Genomic DNA, 23,280 nt, shown 5'->3' with positions numbered 1-23,280 from the left:
AGATCTCATACATTGGCGTCAGGATTTTACTGTAAAAAAAAATCCCTGCTGCTGAAACTTCAAAAATCCCAGCCAAATACGTCATGTAAAGTTACTCAATATGTTTTGATCAGACCACTTGTCTGATAATTTTTACATACTGGTGGATATGTGGATTCAAAACAGGCAGTACAATAATATGAGCAATAACATGACATTTTATAAAACACAAAAGAATATTTACTAGATCCCGTGAACTAATTACTAAACTGCATGGTAAGACATTATTTAAACATGTAAACCTTTATTGATTTTCCAGTGTTTACTTGTTTCTTTAGAGAAGAGATAATATGTATCAGGACTAAACTGTTTCCCAACCTGCTGCTGGGAAATTGTGTGTACATGTGTTTGGAAAGAGGATGAATAGACATTTTGTGGGAGTGCACTAGGCGGGAGGTTAGTGAATAAAAGAAGGATGCTGCACGGCCACGGTTTACTTTAGCAGCAGAAAAGGGTCGGGATAATGAGGAGGACTCTGCTGCTGCTGGCCTCTCTGGCCTTTGCTTCTCTCACTTCTGTGGCTGATGGAGCTCCATTGTAAGTAGACCTGCTGTACTTTTACACATTCCCAGTGAGGTTGAATTAATTCATGCAAAACAAAGCCAATGTCATTATCTTGGATGTGTGCAGAAGGTTTAATTGCATTGAATTGAATTGAATTGAATTGAATTGAATTGAATTTTTGCATGAATATATTATTTTATTTTGCATAGTTTCACATTCTTTTTTAAGCAAGAAGGCATGGGTGGTATTTGAAGGAAAAGGAATGAGGAAAAACTTATGGAAAAAAATATTAATGAAACCACAGTCCAACTAACTTTATTGCTAACTTTATTTTATTTGTTATTTTGTGTAATGAGAAGCTGCAGCCAGGTCTGCAGCTTATGTAACATAAGTCAAGGTAATCTGGTATTTAAAGTGATGCCAAGAAGTTGTCCTAAACTTTGTCCAGAGTTTGCACAGTGGTGCATTACGCCAGACAAAGCAAATAGAATCCAGAAGCATGATGAAAAGATGTATTGATTTAGTTTTGGACTTTATTCAAGATAATCAATAGATCACTGATTGTGTTTAAAGTCCAGCACATAGCTCATAACCAATCGGAATTTACCCAAAAAACGAACCTTTCCATGGGTTAAAACATCTGATGTTTATAATGACAATCTCTTTATGTTGTCACTGTGGCTCCTTTTCAAGCAACCAGTCATATATTATAGGGAAAAGAACTGTCATTATGATAAAGAAAGAACAACATCAAAGAACAGCATCTAAAGTGTTTTAAACATTGTGAAAGGGTATATTCTAACTCAAGACATGATCTTCTCATGTTAAACAGACCTTAAAGAGGATTACAAAATCTACAATAACTTTATGATATAAAATGGTTTATATTGTCTATGAATAATAATGATGAATCAACAAACTGGCATCAGGCTGCACTGCAATATATAGAGAGTATTCAAAAATGTGAGCTCAGACTTTAGCAAAGAAGCACAAAGATAGCATTTGTCAACCTGGGAATTAAGAATTCCTATGTAACACTCTTACTGAATACTGGCTATTTCCACTTCCTCAAAACCTTGAAAAATATTTTTTAAAAACCCACAAATTAAAAAATAATAATTAAGGGTCACATGGGAAAACAGCCGGTAAATACTTTTTTTTGAAAGTATTTGTTCATAAAACCTTTATACAATAAATAAATAGATAAAAATAATAATTCATTTTTAATTTTTAATTAAAAATAATTATTTCAGCAATTATTAACATGTTTTTCTTAGTGTCTAAAATGAACATATAACATAATAAATAAATAATTTATTCTTTAGTCAATAACAGCATGTGTTTATCTACACAGAGACTAAAATCATTAACATCTTTCTATGTTACCACCACTCTGCAGGCAAGTGATGTCTGCCCCAAACTTGTTGCGGGTGGGAACTGCAGAAAACATCTTTGTGGAGTGTCAAGACTGCACTGGAGGAGACGTTAGGGTTGAAATCAATGTGATGAACCATCCAACCAAAACTAAAAGGCTGGCAACAACATCTGTGACCCTCAACAATGCAAATAACTTTCAGCAGCTTGGGAAAGTAACGGTAAGTTGAATTATTTGTTTACTGCATATAGAATAGAATAGAATTCAACTTTATTGTCATTGCACATGCACAGGTACAGGGCAACGAAATGCAGTTTGCATCCATCCAGAAGTGCTTATGTGACTATCATTGTTATTTCTATTACATTGAAATTCAATTATCATTGAATATGCCATCCAAGTCTTTATAGACTTTTCATACTGGTTTCAGATCCCTGCAGGAGACTTCAGTAAAGATCCCAACGCGAAGCAGTACGTGTACCTACAGGCTCAGTTCCCCGACCGCCTCCTGGAGAAAGTCGTCATGGTTTCCTTCCAGTCTGGTTACATCTTCATTCAGACAGACAAGACCCTTTATACACCAAACAGCAAAGGTGAGTCTACCGCTACCTCATGACTGAGAAACAGCACACACAAGGGTAGGTCTGTGGTGACCCACTAGAGGGCTCCACTCAAACCCAAGCTTAGAGGAGGGGTTTTTGTTGTGTTTGGGTGCGATGTGCTCAGTTGATGTATGGAGGTGAATAAAGCTGGAATGGAAAACTAGAGCTCCCGTGTTGTGTGTTCCATGCTTCCATAGTTCTACCTTTATTTTATTTAATACAGATTCAATATTTTTTCAGGGCCATTCAATAAACTTAAGGAAACATGGTGCTGCTACAATAATTTAGAGTTTGTTACAGTAATTATGTGACTATGGCATCACTTTTCACAAATTAGAAAGCTGTTTTGTGTAGTCCATGCAGTCCCATTGAAAAAGGTTAGAACATCTGATAATTTTTTCAGTGAAGATTTGAAAGGAAAAAAGTCATATATTTCCCTCAGTTTGATTAAGAAATATTTTAAATTTAAATTAGAAAATCAAACTTCTTTATTAAATATTCCTCCCAACATGTATACATCACTGCCCGAGCAGCAAAAATAACATCTTCTCTTCCCTTCAGTTCATTTCAGGATGTTTGCACTGACACCCCAGATGGAGCCTGTAGAGAGGGATGAAGCAGCCCAATCTGATGCTTCCATTGCCATTGAGTTTGTGGTATTGTGTTTTATTCTTCATGGGCTCAGAATTGAAAGTGACATTTTGCAATCAGCCGTAGCAAAACAACGAAAACACAAACTTTTTTTATTAGATTTTTTTAATATTTTCATTTATATCTTAGTTTTGAAAATTTATGTTTTTCCACAGACACCTGAAGGCATTGTTTTACCACTTGACCCAGTCTCTCTAAAATCAGGTATTCATTCTGGAGATTTCCAGCTTGGTGAAATTGTTAGGTGAGTACTATTATTATTATTATTATTATTATTATTATTATTATTATTATTATTATTATTATTGCTAATGATAATAATAATAATAATAATAATAATAATAATAATAACAATGTGAATCCTGTGTGTAGAATATACTCTGCAGTCTAATTAATGTGTTACCTTCAGTTTTACAAATTCTTGAATTATTTGTTTGATTAATATCTGTCTCTCTCTGTGTGTGTGTGTGTGTGTGTGTGTGTGTGTGTGTTTAGTACTGGATTGTGGAAAGTGGTGGCAAAATTCCAGAGCAACCCACAGCAAATCTATTCTGCAGAATTTGAGGTCAAAGAGTATGGTGAGCATCCCATTATCTGTACAGTACCTGCACAACATTTCTTTACTGTTTTTAAATGTGCCATACAAATAGCAATTTGAACTTGACAAAGAAAATATTTTAATCTTGCAGTTCTTCCCAGTTTTGAGGTGAAACTGACACCATTAACACAGTTCTTCCACGTGAACAGCAGAGATTTCACCGTCAGAATCAAAGCTACGTATGTAATTGTTTTGTGGATTTAAGTAGTATATATGTGATCATTTATTGTTACATTTTGACCTGGGTTCGAACTGGTTGTTCACAAGCACATCTTTATTTCATGGTTTAAGGTATCTGTTTGGTCAGGAGGTGGATGGAACAGCCTATGTGGTATTTGGGGTTATCAAAAAGGACCAAAGTAAGCAGAGTTTTCCAGACTCTCTTCAGAGAGTGCCGGTGAGCCCATATTTATACTTAAGATTTAGCCTTTCCATATAAAGCAATGCTGACATAAGAATTTAAATACCTCCTACTATTCAGAAACTGTATTATTGTGCTATAACTGCGGAACATATCTTTACATGAACATCTTTATGTTTCTGAATTAGATTGAAAATGGTGAAGGAGAGGTGACACTGAGGAGGGAAGACATAACAAAAGTTGAGAGGGACATCAACAGCCTTGTAGGGAGTGCCATATTTGTATCTGTCAGTGTGCTGACAGAAAGTGGTAAGAAAGAAAGCCCATCTTTTTGGTCAGATTTTCCTATATGTTAATTTCAATGGTCCATCAGCTTTAGAGATAGTATATGAGTATCAACAAAACAAAAAAAATTAAATAAAAAAAACATCTGTGTCAGAAATGAGAAATTACTGTTTTTTGTTTTTATTTTCGGTGAAAACAAAGTGAGTAATAGAAAAACAAATGAATTCTGACAAGTTTTTGTGTGTATAATTATTTTCTTGTACCCTGTCACAGGTAGTGAAATGGTGGAGGCCGAGCTGAGAGGTATCCAGATTGTTACATCACCCTATACGATCCACTTTAAAAGAACTCCAAAATATTTCAAGCCAGGAATGTCCTTCGATGTTTCGGTAAAGTACTAATTTACATTTGCATAGTCTGATATAATATTACACTTTGAAATCATAATTTTGATATGTCAGTTGTGGTATTTGAAGAAATTATAATTGCTTTAAAAAGTGTTATGATTCAGTTTCTTTTTTCTGATGTCAGATTGAAGTTTTAAATCCTGATGAAACACCAGCAGAAAACGTTCCAGTAGTGATTAATCCTGGGGCAGTCAGGGGATTCACTGCAGCTAACGGCATGGCTCGGCTCACCATCAATACAGAAGGAAATGCAGCCGAGCTGAGAATCAATGTAAGTTTTTTTAAGTTTTCAAAAAGCTTATAACCCCCCCCCCCCAAAAAAAAAATAACAGAGTATTCCAAAAAAGACAACAAACAAACAAACAACAACAGCACCACCAATAATCTTACAGCACAAATATATATATGTATATATATAGATATATATCTATATATAGATATAACCTTATGTCTGTTTTTAATATTTGCTCCCTAACAGGTGGGCCAATATAAACAAAACTTTGCATAAACATCAGAATTAGAATCAAAATTACGTTTATTGCCAAGTTTGTTCACAAACAAGGAATTTGTCTCAGTGTCTTGCTGCAAGAAATATCATCCAACACCAATTATTACCATCTGTATGTTTAAAAAAAACTAAACAAACATTTGTTATATATCCATTTGTTATATTTATTATATGTTCATCATCCCTCTGCGGATGGATTGCTTTACATGTCACATTCAGTGTACATTGCATGTGCATAACCTAACTGTCACAAAAACGACCCATTTTGCTACTTCCACTACTATTACTTTTACTACTAGTACTATTACTTCAACTCAAACTACTACTACTACTACTAATAATAATAATAATTACAATAATGACAACATTAAAAATGACTTAATATAATAATAATAATGTAATAATAAAAATAATGTAATAATAATAATAGAGCAGCACAGTGGCTGCCAGAATGCTATTTTGGATTGTTCTGGCCCACTTTAACGCTTGCTCACACAAATGCTGCCCTCAAGCAATAAAGATCATTTTCAACCCCTTTTTACAATAACATAGAAAGAGATTATCACTTGCTTATCACTTAATTTAACTTGTTGCTCATTGGTTATGTATGCTGGGCTTTAATTACAGGTCCTGACTGATCCTTGCACAGTTACACATGAAAGCACATGAATGTTTGTCTTATGCTTAGTATGGCTTATGTGTGTGTGTCTTTAATTACAGGCAGTGACCGATGACAACATTCTTACACCTGATAAACAAGCAAGAGCAGAGATGACAGCAAGACCGTACCAGAGCAAGACCAGGACTTTTATCCACATAGGTGAGAAAAATCTTGAAGAAGCATTGCATCAAGTAAAAGAATAAAGATTGTTACTGTAGGTAGAAGTGGAAGTATACTGTGTGAAACAGGCACTAAAAGATGTGTTCAAACTATAACATTTATTGAAACATATTTGCAGGTGTGGACGCAGCTGAGCTGAAAATATCAGACAATCTAAAAATCAACCTCAATCTCAACCAGCAGCCAAATCAAAATCATGATATCACATATCTGGTGAGAGACGTATTCATTTGTTTTTGTATATATAGCTATTTTTTCTGTGATGCAACAACTGGTCATAGTACATACATGTGAGCTTAAGGTGTTAGGTATTAATGTGTAAATGTGTTTCCCCAGATCCAGAGCAGAGGTCAGCTAGTGAAATACGGCCGTTATAAGACAAGAGGCCAAGTACTGATTTCCCTGATACAACCAATCACCAAAGAAATGCTGCCATCGTTCCGCATCATAGCATACTATCATACAAGTTCAAATGAAGTGGTATCAGACTCTGTTTGGGTGGATGTAAAAGACACCTGCATGGGCACTGTAAGAGACTCAAGAGCTGTGAAAGAGTGAATCTTTACAGCCAAAATGCACAAATGTTACTCATTTCTACAGTAGTACTTATTTTTTTAACATATACAAATTTGCATGTCACCCTCACTTAGCTGAAACTGGAATCCTCACGACCTGCTCCAACCTATGAGCCTCGCAAGATGTTTGGTCTGAAAGTCACAGGAAATCCAGAGGCCACAGTGGGACTAGTTGCAGTTGACAAAGGTGTCTACGTCCTAAACAACAAGCACCGCCTGACACAGAAAAAGGTCATTTCTCGATTTTTTGCTTTTTATATTTTATAAATTGTTTAGCTTCAGTAAACAAATTGCACATATTGGATTTTGTATTAATTTACATATTGCATACTGTTGAGAAATCAGTTTTACCCCGGTTCTTTTATTCGTCGAAACTTCCAGAGACGGCACCGGAACTCAGTAGTCATTTCACAAAACCTTTATTCATCTTTATTCATCTTCATTTAAGCATGCACTTCTAGAAGGGAAGACGAGGCCGGTTTCCCTCTCCAAATCTTCACCCCTTTGTTAGTTACAGCCAGCTTTATAGAAGTGACCCCATCATAAAACCCCCTACGGTGTGCTGCAAACTCTGTCTGTGTCTATGTGCACGAGCACATGAATGCCTACATGTGCGTTCCCTCGTGTCTATGTGAGTGCTCGTGTGTGACTGTGTGCGCATACCTGTGTGTATGTGTGTGCACATGAGTGAGTGTGCGTGTGGATGTGTGTGCGTGACAGTTAAAACACTGTGGGTGTAGGTAACTCCCTAGAGGTCATAAAACCCCTCTCCCTTACAGACCACAGGTATCCAGTTACAATGTTGAGACCCCCACCCATACATCCTCTGGGGAATTTCCACTCAGCATTAACTCTTCTCTGTTTTACTTTCACAGCTCAAGTGGGGGAGGGGTACCCTACAATCTACTCCTAAGTTCACAACACAATCAGCCTTTATTATATTGAGGGCAGTGTCAGTGTCTCTACAACAGTTCTACGTTCTATGATAACACATTTCTAAACTCTAAATCAGCTAAATATTCTACAATACATACCAAAAACCTGAAACTTGTTATGCTGTTAAAGCATGCTAACCTGTGCCTCAGAACAACTATGCATTAGCTGGGGCACATGACAGGTGGCCCGTAGGTCCCCAGTTTTATTTGTTGCTCTGAGTGTGTGTTCATATGAGATTATTGTGAGATTATTGATTATTGTGAGTCTAAAATTTGAAAAAAAATTAAAATGTGACAGTGAATTCAATGTCATAATATAATCTTTAAGATGTCAATAAGACATTTTTTATTTTTTAGCCCATTTGTTTTTATAGATTTGTGAGCCATATTCGAGTCCTCTTATTGTACGTTTACTGTTCAATTTACATTCTTGTATGTGTTTGTACTTTAACCTGTAGGTGTGGGACATAGTAGAGCAGTATGACACAGGCTGCACACCTGGTGGAGGAAAGGACAGTATGGGTGTCTTCTTTGATGCTGGGCTATTGTTTGAGTCCAACACTGATGCAAAGACCACATATAGACAAGGTGACAATACTTTTCTTTCGGCTTCATTGCTAAACCCTTGAAGAATGTTGGGTTTTCTGCTTCATCACAAACATATTAATAAAGTTGAAATATTATACTTAAAAAAAGGATTATTTCTATCATGTTTGAACAGTCCAACAACAAAGGTTGTGTTATATTCTTTCTATTTTAGTAACATAAAAACCAAATTCAGATTCAGGCTTGTTTGATATGGTATATTTTGTCTGTGTCTCATTTTACAGAAATTAAATGCCAGCCTGCAAACAGAAAGAAACGCAACGCTGCTGTAATGGATGTCAGAAGCAGCTTATGTAAGTATATAAATATTAGGGGTGCAACGATACACAAAATTCACGGTTCGGTTCGATACTTTGGTGTCACGGTTCGATATTTTTTCGATACAAAAAAAATGTTCATGCCTTTTTAATTTGTCATTTATTAAAATTATAAATATATATTTTAACTCAAAAGTACAGTTTTTAAATTTAACCCTAACCCTTGTGCGTGTTTTTTATTTTGACAGCGAATGCGCACCTGCGGACCACTTATGTGCAGCCCTGGTTTTTTAGCTCGTCATATTGCAGCCACAGAAATTATTTTGTCCATGAAACCATAAAGCTGCACTTTCTTTTTGCCTTATAGTCTGATTTGTCATAACTTCTCCGTTTTGTGGTAAGCTTTTCTTTGGCTGTCACTTCTTCACCCTGACCTGTCTTATTTGGCTCAGCAGAACTGAAATATATATCTGTCTGTGAAGGTTCTCAGTCATCCAGGTCATCGTAGTCAAATATAAATCCTGCTGCTTTTACACACGCACTCACATAAGCTCAGCGATTCTCTGCGCGATCAACCTCTCACATGTTTAAGCTTGCTGCGGGAGATTTCACTTGTCATGTTTGCATAGTAAGCTAACGATTAATAAGACGATGTCAGAGGAATTGGTGCACAAATTATCATCACTCACAGATCAGTGCTGTCGCTCTCTATACACAGTTCGCACGATTGCAAAGTGAAAGCAAAAAAACAAGCGCAAATTCAAACGCGACTTCAATATGTCACATATTGACAGTGGCTCACCGATGCCAATGACATAATTACCCAGCTACATTTCTGAAAGAATGCAAAAGCATTGACATATATTTTTCCTTCCTACAATAGCCCGACGGGCAGGGCAGAGATAGATTTTGGTAGCCCGACTGAAAAAATCGCTAGCACCAGGACGTCGGGCTAGTGATATTGCGAGCCCTGTATCTGATTGAGGAATCATGCATCTTTGGAAAAGAGAGTTTATTACAGAGAAATGTCTCTTTCCAAAATAAAAGCTATACTATCCGCTTCTTCTGGGCTATATTCTCAGCAGCATAAGGAGAATCATGTGCTAACAGCTGTCTAAATGACTCGGCTAAAGTTAGTAACATGCTTGTTGTTTTTGTCTTTGCACTAGGATGATGTCGGCGTAAATGTGCAGTCATATTCGTTGTGTTCCCACTAGTGCTTTCAGGTTAATCTCGTTGAAATGACCTTAACACCACAACACGGCAAATCTCCGTTAACGAGCTACCGCCGATCGCCCCGTGCATGGGGCTAGACGGCCAACACGTTAACGAGCTAACTGCGCTAACACACTAGTTCCCACCCATGTAATTGAGCATTGCATGGCACATCCAACATACTGTTTTACTTTAGTCCATGACTCGCTTACCTTCAGGGTCATACGTCACATGAAAACCAAAATAATTCCAAACGCCAGATCTGAATGAGGGTGGGGGAGGTGCCCTGCGCTCTTCCTTCTGACTATGCTGTCTGTGTTGAGCGCTCAGTGGATCTGCGCTCGACAGTGCAGCCTAGGCGGAGTAGTCGAACGCAGATTCACTGAGCGCTCAACACAGACAGCATTGTCAGAAGGAAAGTTGATAAAATAAATTACAAATGTTGTATTGTTCGATACATATGCATACCGAACCGAAAGCACTGTATCGAACGGTTCAATATCGATACGAATATCGTTGCACCCCTAATAAGTATATATATATATATATATATATATATATATATACAACAGACAAAAAGAAAAATAAAACATTTATTTTATGCTTTTGACTTCATTAAAATATTTTCTTTTTACAAAAAGACATATTTAAAAATATATGTTTGGAACTTTACAGTGAATCACAGTTCTCATGCTTTCTTCCACAACCGTCTCTGTTTTCAGTAAAAAATTATACAGACCCAGTAGAAACTGAGTGTTGTCTGGATGGCATGAAGGAAACCCCCCTTTCATACACCTGTGAGGTCCGCAGCGAGTACATTGTTGATGGTCAAGGCTGCCGTGATGCTTTCCTGCGCTGCTGCAAGGCAGTGGAAACTCTTCGAGCAGAGAAGAGGGAGGAAGACCTCAAACTGGCTCGCAGTAAGAGATGGAAACAAAATGGGAAGGGGTTATCTCATTCATACTACCTGTCATAAAATTCACAAAATTATATCATTTTTAATCAAAATCCAGGTGAAGGAGAAGACAACAGTTTCATGGACAGCAATGAAATTGTTACTCGCACCAAGTTCCCAGAAAGTTGGCTCTGGTCTGATATCAAATTGCCTCCTTGCCCTAGAAACACACCTTGGTGAGTCACAGTAAATCACAAACACATACAAATGAAGTTACATCTTAACATCTCTCAGACTGTAAACATTTTTCTCTGTTTCAGTGACACCACATCATTTGTGAAAAGTGTTCCTTTGCAAGATTCAATCACAACCTGGCAGTTCACCGGCATCAGTCTGTCAAGAACTCACGGTGAGGACTCGGTGACTAAAATATGGCTTTTTTTGGCCTTCCCTTTACTTTTTTTTAAAAATGTCATTATTTTCTGCATATTTTCTTTAAGGAATCTGTGTGGGTGATCCATTTGAGGTCATTGTCAAGAAGGATTTCTTCATTGATCTCAGGCTGCCTTATTCTGCTGTCCGTGGAGAGCAGATAGAAATTAAAGCAATCCTCCACAACTACAGCCCTGATCGAATCACTGTAAGTACAGAACCACAGTAATTACTGGACTGAAACACAGTGGTGTTCAAAAGTGTCGTCTTGTGCAGTTTATTATGTGCATTTTCATGTTGTGTTCTCAAAATCCTTTGAAAAAAAGAGAACTGATTATTAAAGAAATTATTTTAACAAAGCTTAGAAATTTAGTGCGTGTTAACCATAGTCTGCTCATTTTATGTAAAAATGTAGTTTGTTGTTGTTTTGGTTCATGAGCTTGAATTTTTTTAATTTGTGTGTTATATATAAGTGTAGACTTGTATATAGTTAAACATTATATAATGCTGAATTTTGAATATTGATTTATAAATAATAGAATTTCAATCAAGGGGGTAGGAACAGAAAAAGTGTAAGTTTCATCCTACTCCTTTTCGAGCATAAACATTGTGTAGACAAGATATATATATTGATAGATATTCACAAAAAGTTAATGTCATTAAGTTTTTCTTTTCTCTTGTTATTTTAGTCATAATTACATGTTCAAAGTAAAACGATTCTATCTATCTATCTAGGCTTATCATATATTACTAAAATTGAAGAGTATGATCCCTTTTTCTGGTGGTGGTCAGAGGGCCCGGTGGCCCCAGTGTCCGGCAGCCTCGCCTCTGTCAGTGCGCCCCAGGGCAGCTGTGGCTACAATGTAGCTTGCCGTCACCAGTGTGTGAATGTGTGTGTGAATGGGTGAATGACTGAATGTAGTGTAAAGCGCTTTGGGGTCCTTAGGGACTGAGTAAAGCGCTATACAAATGCAGGCCATTTACCATTTACCATTTTTCATGTTGAGTTTATTACCTTCGTTTTCTGTAAATAAGGAGTAACTGAAATTGCCGAAAGTTAAAGGAATGCTCAAAAAAATCTCCGTATTTCATCAGGATCTTTGTATTGTTCCAGTTTGAAACACCACATGATCAGTCTCTTCTCCAACTTTGTCATTGCTGTTTTTCTTTTATAAAGGTACGCATTGATTTGACTGAGGAGGAGCACGTGTGCAGTTCAGCTTCCAAACGTGGTAGGTATCGCCAGGAGGTCACTGTTGGGCCCGAGACCACACGATCTGTCCCCTTCGTCATTATTCCCATGAAGGAGGGAGAACGGCGCATTGAGGTTAAAGCAGCTGTTAAGGACTCATATCTCAATGATGGCATCATGAAGATGTTGCGGGTGGTGGTAAGAAAACCAATGTTTGCTATTTGGATGCCCAAAAATGTGTTCAATATCACTTTCTTATTAAATAAAACAAAAACCAAAAAATGTCTTATCTGAATGTGAACAGGCCTTTCAAAATTGTAGTAAAGGTAGTAATAAAATAATTTGAAAGTTATTGTTTGTTGAGGTTTAGGCACAAAAAGGAACAGACAGAAACAACAACTGGAGTCTGGCTCAATCCCAGACCAAACGTCAGACTGATAATTTTGTACACTAATAATATGTGTTGATCTTTTGTTCTAATCACTACATGATTATTACTGCCAAAAAATTTCCCTTAACAATCTCAGAAATCATCAAAAATATTATCAATAATCATACTGGTCAAATGCATTTTTAGTTCATTGCTTGTTTTGTGTCTATTTTGTAAAAGGGATTTTATTTAAAATGTGACTTAGGTCAAGTTAGAAAAACTATGTGATTTGAATTAAAATAACAGGTTAATATGGTTAATGTTGCAGGAAGTCTGTCACCTTGGTTAAAGTTACACGGGAACAATATTTAATAATTACGTATAGTTAAAAATAGATAATGATGTTGTTGAAATTTAAATAGACCTGACAGTTCAAGCTAAGTCAGACATCTAAAGCTTTACAGATGGCCAAAATGTTGCAACCAGACAGTTAAGTGAAGGATTTTCAAAACATCAACACTTAGTTAACAGTGTTGAGGATCCTGCCACTTAACCACATCATGCCAGATATCACAGAATTGTCTTGAGAATTTTTGTAATGTTCATAAAACGACACGTCAAAAATATTGTCATCTTGAAAATAGTTTCAGCTTCATACCAATATTGATGATGTTATATTTTATATTATGTTATATTTTATATATTGTAAGGAAAAATACTCTGTGCATAACATAACATTGTAAACCACCACAGTCACTTAATTATTATCTGCCTCTCAGCAGCACACTTTCAGTATCTATTGCAACTACAAAGTACGCATTTTATAGCTGCAATAGTAAGTTGACTACTAACATCATTCGCATTTTTGCTGCTGTGGCTACTTCTCTCACACATCGAGAGAGGTTCACTTCACACAACAAGAATACAAAGTTAAACTGAGTTTAGTCATAAAGGCTGCAGTTAGGCTTAGAAGGACAAACTGTGGAGGACTTAATTTAATTATGGATTTATTTCCTGTTTTGTAGCTACTGCACTTTTCTTTGCTAAAATAATGATGACTTCCAATGTTTGTCTGTTTTCCAGCCTGAGGGCGTACTGGTTAAACATCCAAAGATTGTGACTTTAGATCCTGTTAAGAAAGGAGAAAGTGAGTTTATCTATTAAAAAGCTAGATTCTAATTATTCAGTCACACACTGATTTTCACCTTAATAAAACCTTTTTTTCTCTGTTTAGATGGTGTACAGAACGAAGTTCTTAACAGTGGAATTAAAAGGAAAGATTTGGTTCCAAACACACCTACTAGCACACAGATCTCTGTGACAGGTGAGAAATATTTAATATTTATGCAGTTTATGTGATTCAGTGGCTATATCACCCTGAAGCTTCTATTATATATTGTTATTGTTGACATTCGGGACTGACTACCTTAATGGGTGTTGTGAACCTTTTTTGTATGTGTATGCATGCAGGGAGAGAACAAGTATCTCAGCTGGTGGAGAATGCCATTGGCGGCAACTCAATGGGTACTCTAATCAGACAACCCTCGGGCTGTGGAGAGCAGAACATGATCTCAATGACCCTGCCTCTTATTGCAACCTTGTATTTGGATAAAACCAACCAATGGGAAACTGTGGGCTTTGAGAAACGTAATGAAGCTCTCCAACATATAAAAACTGGTAGGCTCTCACAGATGTACATGAATTCTTTGGTAACACAATAAACACACAGAGCGCCTCAAAATTGTTTCTAATTGATAAGAGTCAGATGCAAGTTGAATAGCAGTGAAGTAAAAAGATTGTTTTATTTCTTTAATTGTTTCATCAAGGTTACACAAACGAGTTGGCCTTCCGTAAAAATGATGGATCGTTTGCTGCATTTGTTTCTCGCCCAGCTAGCACCTGGTGAGGCACCCACAAACATCCATGAATTCATACATAATATTTTGCACATGCTGCTTTAATTTCTGATTTTGCAAAGCCAATTTATAGTAAGGGCAAATAAATTATATTAAGCTATTGTATCCCCTCTTCCTGTCTATAAGGCTGACTGCCTATGTTGCCAAGGTGTTTGCAATGGCCCATCATCTGGTTGCAATACAAGATAATGTGATCTGTGATGCTGTCAAGTACCTTATTCTCAAAGGACAACAACCTGATGGTGTTTTCAAAGAATTTACAGCTGTAATCCACGGAGAGATGAATGTGAGTGCACTGATTTCATTAATACCAGTTCTTCATCTATACTTAAAATACAAAATAACTTATAACTAAATGAGAAACCAGTTATACAACTGCCAATCAGCTTTTATAAATATTAAAAAAAAGTTCTGTTAGAAATAATAATAATATGTTTGTGCTTCATCTGTAGGGTGATGTGGCCGGCTTAGATTCAGACGCCTCCATGACAGCTTTCTGCCTCATTGCAATGCAAGAGTCACGCTCAATATGTTCCGACACTGTCAATGTGAGTATTTCACCTGCAAACATTGTTGTTACAAAGTATCTAAAATAATCAAACGGTGATACTTTCTATTGCACTTGCATTGAAGATTTAAACCACAGACCAGCAAAAACAGACAGAATTTAATTAATTTCACCAACATGTTCTGTAGGCTCACAAAAGGATGAAGAACATTATGTTCCGTTTTCCTGTCACTCATTATCTTCCTTTCTTTTTCCTTTTTTCATCTGCCCAGAGTCTCCCAGGCAGTATAGACAAAGCAGTGGCCTACCTGGAGAGGCGCCTGCCCAGCCTCACCAACCCTTATGCTGTGGCTATGACATCATATGCACTGGCTAATGAAAACAAATTGAACAAAGAGATCCTATTCAAGTTTGTTTCCCCAGGTATGTTCTCACACACACACACACACACACACACACACACACGCATGCACAATCACACACACACACACACACACACACACACACACACACACACACACACACACACACACACACACACCGCACATGTTTGCACAATCAGTTAAATGTAACTATGATTATTACAGTCTCAGTGAATTCCAAAAACCAGTGAAAAAGAAAACTGTACTGCAAAAATATATTCTTGAGGATTTTTTCAGTGCTTTTCAGTTGCTACCCTGTTCTTCTCTCATACATACAGGACATAACCATAGGCTAAAATACAAAAAAAAAATTTGTCATTAATGGTTGGTAATGGTGCAAATGGACTCAAGATGTGGAACTCAGAACAGGTCCAGCAATAGTGCTTTTATTTACAGTAAAGTTACAAAAAATGACAACAGAAGGAATTGTGAGCTATTGTGTCCAGGTTTGCAATATTTACAGATCCACAGAAACTCTACAGGGAAAACTCTCTGTCTTAAAAACTCACTGAGACACAGCCAGGATTCCTGCGCAGAGATGAGAAAAATGTGAGGTGACAACAATAGACAGAACATAAAAACTTCATATATGTGCCGACAACACTAACTCTTTGCTGTTCAACAATCAGGCCTGAAATATGGGTATTCCTCTAGCTTAAATCGCAGACAGAACAGCTGATTACCAACAGAAGAGTTTGGAAACTCCAGATTTGCTGACACCAGAGGTGGGGAACTTTTTGGATTCATTTCTAAGTCGAACATGTTTCGTAGATACCCTGCCAAACCCTCTGGCCTTCCAGATGCACTAAAGGTGGTGCAGATGCTGCTGCACGTGGACAGAACACTTACCTTTAGTTGCCAGAAACAGGGGAGGTTGTTAGCCCAGCAACGCCTCAAATGTCAGCCAAGTGGGAGCCTAGTAGCCAATGACGTCATAGTGTTGTGGGCTTACTTGATTCAGGTTAGCTGCGTGCTCCACCTGGACTAATTTGTGTAGTGGAGAGCCGCTTCCAAATCCTGGTTGCCTTATTTGGTCAGCACACTAGTCTGCAGAAAGAAGGAAGTCAGAGGGAAGACTAACCCAGGCACAAAACTCTCTCCAGGCATAGGATATTTAATTGGGCCCCTTATTATGTCTTGAGAGATCCCATGCAGACGAAACGCATGATTCACCAAATCTGTGATGTCTCTAACTAAAAGGGCAATTTTGAGAGAGCAGCAAAATGTACAGACCTTGAAAAACGGTCAAGGATGGTGAGAATGACAGTGTTACCTGCAGTTGAAAAGAGTCCAATGCAAAGTCAAATGCAATGTGGGACCAAGGGCATCCTGGTATTGTTAGTGAATGCAGCAGACTAACTTGAGGGGTGTGAGAGGTTTTCCTTTGAGCACAAGTGGAGAGGGCAGACACATGCTCCAAAACCCTTATTCAGACTTGGCCACCAAAAGAAACACTGGAGAAAAGTTAATGTTCAATGGTCAATGTGGTGAAAGTAAAAGTATATCTTTATGGAAAATTTCTGAAATTTTGTGATAAACCTGCAGAATAGAGGATAATTCAAGTGGTTCGGAGGATACAGAGATGTTAACTGGTTTTCTGGGAGATGTGGCTGATTTTAGACAGAGGTGATAGCCATTGTTCTGCCACAAATGAGGGAATTCCTCTAGCTTGAATAGAAAGCCGATCATCTGAAGACTACCACGAGGTGATTGTTTTAACTCTTGGTGTTCGGACATGAGATGCGGGAAATGGAGGAAGGACCTTCCCTTGGAACAGAAGGCGTGGTTAGAGGGACACACAGTGAACACACACACACACTGACAGAGGGAGATGAGCGAGAGAGAGTTGAGGAGAGACAGACAGAAGTGGGTGAAAAGCACTGAAGACTGGAAGACCATGACTTTTGTTATTCATGAATTTTAAAATTTACTATTTTATAAAATATCTGAAAAAATCTCATCAATTTTCTTGTGTTCCTGAAAATTTTACTTATTGAATATTATTGATTCATTTCTGACTTCTCAGTAAAATCCAGTGTGCCTACTCGAATTTGGGTATATATTTATCAATTTACTTTTATCTAATGAATACCAGTATTTTTTTTAACTTGAAAAAAGTTTTTACATTTTTTCTAAAATATTTCTGTTTTATATTATAGTAATAAAAATGTACTTGTGTGACTGTGTCTGTCAGAGCTATCTCACTGGCCTGTACCTAGAGGCCGTATTTACACTTTGGAAACCACAGCTTATGCTCTTCTTGCTCTTGTCAAGTCTCAGGTGAGCATGTCCAAATTATATCATCCATCTGTCATTCATGTGTCTCTAAAATATTATAGGTTTTGGACACAAAATCATTGAAAATTTACTTTACAGTATTTAAATACCATTGCTGACCATTCCAGAGTTACCATTTATTTAACTGTGAAATTCCAGCTCAATGAAGATAATTTCTACATTTATTTTTATGTTGTGTTATTATTGTGTGCAAATACAAATTAAAACAAATAAGACATTGCTTTGTACAGAGTCGTTATGAACTATGAAAAACATTGCATTTTCTTTCATTAGGCAAGTTTCTGGACTGGATTTGAATTATACCCAAATAAAAAGCAGATTAGAAAGCCTTCAAAGTACCTTTGAAAAATGTTTTTCCATAATTTATTTTAACACTCTACTCCTGTCCTTTGCTGTTTTAATAAAGAACTTTGAAGATGCCAGACCTGTTGTGAGATGGTTCAACGCACAACAGAAGGTGGGCGGAGGCTATGGATCAACTCAGGTAACACAAAACTTCCTGTCAATCAAGATATCATAGGCAGATATTTTATACATATTATCCCACCTTATAACCTTTGCCTTTCTTTATCTCCCCCACTTTTCTTCTCTCCAGGCTACTATAATGGTCTATCAAGCTGTAGCAGAGTACTGGATCAACGCTAACGAACCACAGTATGATCTGAATGTGGACATCAAGTTGCCAGGAAGGTCGGCACCTGAAAAGTACAATTTCAATCAGAACAACCACTATGCCACAAGAACGTCTAAGGTGAGAAGAAGCAACACAAACACAGTCACCATGTAGCACAATTTGTCAGTCTGAAAACATGTCCTCTAGCAGTAAATAAATCTCAGTACTGCTAGTGTTTCTGTCTTTTTGGCAATCCATCTCACCACTCTGCAAGCTTTTTGGTCTATTTCCTTTTCCCTGTCTAACAGACATTCAATGCAATTTAAATTCAGTCGGTGGGAGCAAAGTGAGCTTATCTCTGTTTTTTTTCTCATAATATGTACAAACACATCTTTGTGTGTTTGTACATATTAATCCCAACAGATTAACGATATAAACCAGGACATCACAGTGACTGCTAGGGGAACAGGAGAAGCAACAGTGACAGTAAGTTATCTGTTAGTTGATCATTTCAGAATCCTAGACAAGGCTTTTTAAACCTTAAAAGAACAGCATAACAAAGACTTATTTATCACACAATATAAAAACACACTTTTTCTGATGCAACAGTTGGTATCACTGTATTACGCTAAGCCCAAAGAACGGGAGAGTGACTGCCAGAATTTTACCCTCAAAGTGGATCTCGTAGAAGGTACTTTGATGTCCTTTATCTCCTCTTTTTATTTTACTTATCTCATTAAATCTGTTTGCTTCAGTTTATGGCATTTTATTTGTTTGTGCTCATTTTTTCTTTTTCCTTATTCTTTCAGAAAAATCAAATGCAGATGAAAAGATATACAAACTTAGGATAGAGGTCATGTAAGTACAATATAAACTACACTTTAGAAATAGTTTTGGCTTAATAGGATTTTTTTGTTCCCGTCCATTTAACTCTGCTGTCATTTGAATCATTCTTATCATTCTCTCTACAGGTATAAGAACAGGGATCGTGATGCAGGCATGTCAATCTTGGATATTGGCTTACTAACTGGTTTTGCTGTTGAAACAAAAGACCTGGATTTGGTAAGAAGTTATGGTAATGTTATGTGGTTACAGTTAACCAAAATAATAAGACCTCTTAATGTTTAAAATTTGGCCTTTTTGTGTGTCTCTAGTTGTCTAGAGGACGTGGCCGCACCATATCAAAATATGAGATGAACAAAGCCCTGTCAGAAAGAGGCTCACTCATCATTTACTTGGACAAGGTTGGAAATCACTCCAATCGTTCTTCTTATCCCCCTTTTTTCCACTTTGCCTGGGTTTTTATTTATGCTTTTCCCTGTCTATATTTCAATTCCCAGGTTTCTCACACACGACCAGAGGAAATTGCTTTTAGAATCAAACAGGAAATGCCAGTGGGCGTCTTACAACCCGCATCTGTATCTGTCTATGAATACTATGAACGTAAGTCTCATAAACATGTTACCTTTGTTATTCTTCAGGTGTTCCAATCACTTCCATGGCTACAGGTGTATAAAAAAAGCGCCTAGACATGCAAACTGCTTCTGCAAAGATTTGTGAAAGAATGGGTCGCTCTCAGAAGCTCAGTGATTTCCAGCCTCTTACTGTGATCGGATAACACCTGTGCAACAAGTCCAGTCATGAGATTTCCTCAAATATTACTAAATATTCCACAATCCACTGTTAATGCTATTATAACAAAGTGACAGTGATGAGGAACAACTGCAACTCAGCCATTAAGTGGTAGGTCATATAAAATCACAGAGTGTGGTCAGCAGATGCTGAAGCACACAGAGGTTGCTAACTTTCTGCAGAATCAATAGCTACAGATCTCCTAACTTCATGTGGCCCTCAGATTAGCAAGCACAGAGCATAGAGAGTTTCATGGAATGTCAGGAGCTCGGCTTGGCCCCTTATTTCCAGTTAAAGAAAATCTTAATGCTTCAGCATACCAAGATATTTGGACAATTTCACCATCCCAACTTCGTGGAAACAGTTTGGGGATGGTCTCTTCCTGTTCCAACATGATTGTGCACCAATGCACAAAGTATGGTCCATAAAGATATAGATGAGCAAATTTGGTTAGGAAGAACTTTCCTATCTTGCAACAGTCTTCACCCCAATAGAACAGGTTTGGGATGAATTAAAATTGGAGAGTGTAAACTAGGCCTTTTTGCTTAATATTGGTGTCTGACCTCACAAATGCACTTTGGGAAGAATGATCAAAAAATCCTATAAACACACTCCTGAACCTTGTGGAAAGCATCCCAGAAGAGTTGAAGCTGTTATTGCTGCAAAGGTTGTGCTGACATCATATTAAACCCTATGGATTAAGAATGGGATGTCAGTCAAGTTAATTTCTGTGTGAAGGGAGAAGAGCAAAATACTTTTGGCAGTGTAATGTAAATAGGCACACTATGCCATTTTATTCGATCATTTTCATATACATTGTTATATCTACCATAACTGTCACAAAATAACAGTCAAATACTTGTTTTTTTCCCTCAATGCAGAAACACGCTGCGTGAAATTCTACCATCCAGAGAGGGAAGCTGGAAAACTACTGCAGCTCTGTAGAGATAACATATGCACATGTGCTGAAGGTAAACACAATTATATATATAATCATATAAATCTGATTAAATAAGCTTATTTTAAAACTGTAATTAAAAGGTTTTCATGTATTTTTATATTAACTTTAAATGGTACAGAAAACACCAGTAGAAGTGTTATTAAAGTAAAGGTTTTATTTTAAAAGTCAAATTTTGAGCAAAAATCAGAATCAGAATTGCGTTTATCGGCCATTTATATGCACATATACATAAGGGCTGCCACAAATGATTATTTTGATAGTCAACTAGTCACTGATTATTTTTGCGATTACTTGACTAATCAGATCAAGCGTGATGCAAGCGTGAGAAAAACTGATTCATGCAACTAGACAAAGAGCACAAGCACACAGCAAATCTACAACAGGATAGTTTGGACTAATGTCCAGACCCCAACCCATTTGAAATGCTGTAGCAAGAATATGATAGACTTACACATGGGCAAACTTAAAATTCTTGAAACAAAGTGAGACACGGATTTTAGAGAAAACAATTACTTATTACTGCTAAAGGTGATTCTGCAAGCTTTTGAATCATTGGGTATACTTTCACACTGCAGTATTCTGGCCTGTGAAAGCACATTTGTTTTTCATAACTAGCTAGGGTGCTATTAGTAACTTTAGATGTATGCACAAATCTACAATTATAAAATCTGAAAGACGCCTATTTTGGCAAATGTGATTTAAAATTTGTTTTGCAGTAAATAATCAAAGGTTTATGTTAGAGACTAGTCACAACACTCAGAGCAGGAATTAAATGCTTACTGATATATTTGTTGTGTAGTTGACCTTCATATACCTGCAGTCACCTATCAACACACATGTATACATCAGCTTTGCATTTTTACCCTGTCCGTATTGTGTACTTACAGAGAACTGCAGTATGCAGAAGAAGGAAAAAATCCCCAATGATGACCGCCAAGCTAAGATTTGTGAAAGTACAGAGACCAGCAAAGTAGACTTTGGTAAACAAACATAAATGGGTTACATTTAGTTTTATTTAATAGGATATAGTAATGCAAAAAGCTAAAAACTATACTTTGGCTGCCCACAGCTTACAAAGTACTGGTTGAAGAGATTGTAGAAGAGTTATCCACAGACAGTCACAAAGTCAAAGTGCTGGACCCCATCAAAGAAGGCAAGTAGCTACGTCCTTTAAACGTCTATTTTAAGAGAAATTACTAGTTGTTGTTTTTTGTGGCATTAAGATAGCAGTGATGGTTATTTTCTATTATAGCCACAAAAAAATAGGCAATTTGAAGGACAAATCGAGCATTTTATAAAACTGCTGCTTGCTTTTGTACTAAGAGGTACATTTAGTGGTTGACACCATTTACTATCAGTAAGTCAGTGTGGCTTGTCTTGCTGATACCCATTTTCTAATTTAACATTTAATACTCAGCACAAGCATATTGCCAAAACACTTATATTACACATAAGACACTATTATGACGATACAACTAGGAATGTATATGGACACAGCAGCACTGTGTTTGAGCAACACATTCAGTCATTCATAAATCACTGCTCTCAACTGTCATATCTTAATTACAGGGAGTCTTGATGTTGGTCCACTGAATAAACAGCGCATATTTCTCAGTTATCAACACTGCAGAGAAGCTTTAAGTCTGGAACAAGGAAAAACCTACCTTCTCATGGGCTCAGATAAAGATATTCACAGAGATGACAAAAAAGATACGTAAGTATATTGTTTGTCTGGCTGTGCTTGTGTGTGGTGTATATTTAAACTAATCTCAGAGTTCTATTCATTAATCATACCTTCAGTGAATAAATGTAATTTTCTTGAACTGTGTATATTTATCACAGTTGTTTTATTCTGTATTTTGCTGATTGGTCACACAAACACCATTTTTCTTTCAATTGTTCTTTTCAGATTCGAGTACGTAATTGGTGAGAGAACCTGGGTTGAGTATTGGCCTACAGCAGAAGAGTGTCAGACTGACAAATACCGGGATACCTGCTTGGGCTTGGAGGAGATGGTCAATCAGTACTCACTCTTTAGCTGCATCGGCTAGTAAAACAAAACAAAAAAAATCTAATTTTGTTATTCTGCTGTTTTTACAATTTTCTGTAAAACAGAAACCAATATAACATAAGGGTTTCACCATTTCACTGCAGTGATTAAAATGTATTCAAATGGGGTACTGGCTCTTAGTGTCTTTTGTTAAGTTTATGGTGGTTGAAAAATTTCTCGCATTTCTAATACATTTGAAATGTAACAAGCACAACGAAGAATAAAACTTTTG

The 23,280-nt window shown here is 36.9% G+C and overlaps 1 protein-coding gene across 1 annotated transcript; it reads left to right on the top strand.

Annotated features, from left to right (window-relative positions):
• Window positions 1–462: 462 nt before the first annotated feature.
• Window positions 463–23,175, top strand: LOC146668503 (complement C3-like). Its single transcript, XM_085410429.1, has 43 exons — window positions 463–576; window positions 1,943–2,138; window positions 2,349–2,511; window positions 3,082–3,176; window positions 3,327–3,415; window positions 3,667–3,749; window positions 3,861–3,948; window positions 4,061–4,166; window positions 4,319–4,439; window positions 4,689–4,804; window positions 4,947–5,093; window positions 6,051–6,150; window positions 6,290–6,384; window positions 6,508–6,699; window positions 6,822–6,977; window positions 8,140–8,269; window positions 8,512–8,580; window positions 10,482–10,679; window positions 10,773–10,890; window positions 10,975–11,063; window positions 11,155–11,294; window positions 12,264–12,476; window positions 13,732–13,795; window positions 13,883–13,972; window positions 14,119–14,325; window positions 14,475–14,550; window positions 14,691–14,850; window positions 15,017–15,112; window positions 15,345–15,495; window positions 17,689–17,774; window positions 18,199–18,276; window positions 18,388–18,543; window positions 18,829–18,891; window positions 19,015–19,096; window positions 19,215–19,263; window positions 19,377–19,467; window positions 19,560–19,649; window positions 19,746–19,848; window positions 20,919–21,008; window positions 21,886–21,978; window positions 22,068–22,151; window positions 22,568–22,712; window positions 22,908–23,175. The coding sequence occupies exons 1-43, from the start codon at window positions 503–505 to the stop codon at window positions 23,047–23,049; spliced, it is 4,974 nt and encodes a 1,657-aa protein (XP_085266555.1). The 5' UTR covers window positions 463–502; the 3' UTR covers window positions 23,050–23,175.
• The last annotated feature ends 105 nt before the right edge of the window (window positions 23,176–23,280 follow it).

The sequence above is a fragment of the Rhamphochromis longiceps genome, linkage group LG6 (assembly GCF_057381845.1).
Source record: "Rhamphochromis longiceps isolate RC_006_pf linkage group LG6, R_longiceps_female_GT1.1, whole genome shotgun sequence".
NCBI lineage: Eukaryota > Metazoa > Chordata > Actinopteri > Cichliformes > Cichlidae > Rhamphochromis > Rhamphochromis longiceps.
Note: the sequence above shows the minus strand (reverse complement) of the source record. Positions and strands in the feature narration are given on the sequence as shown.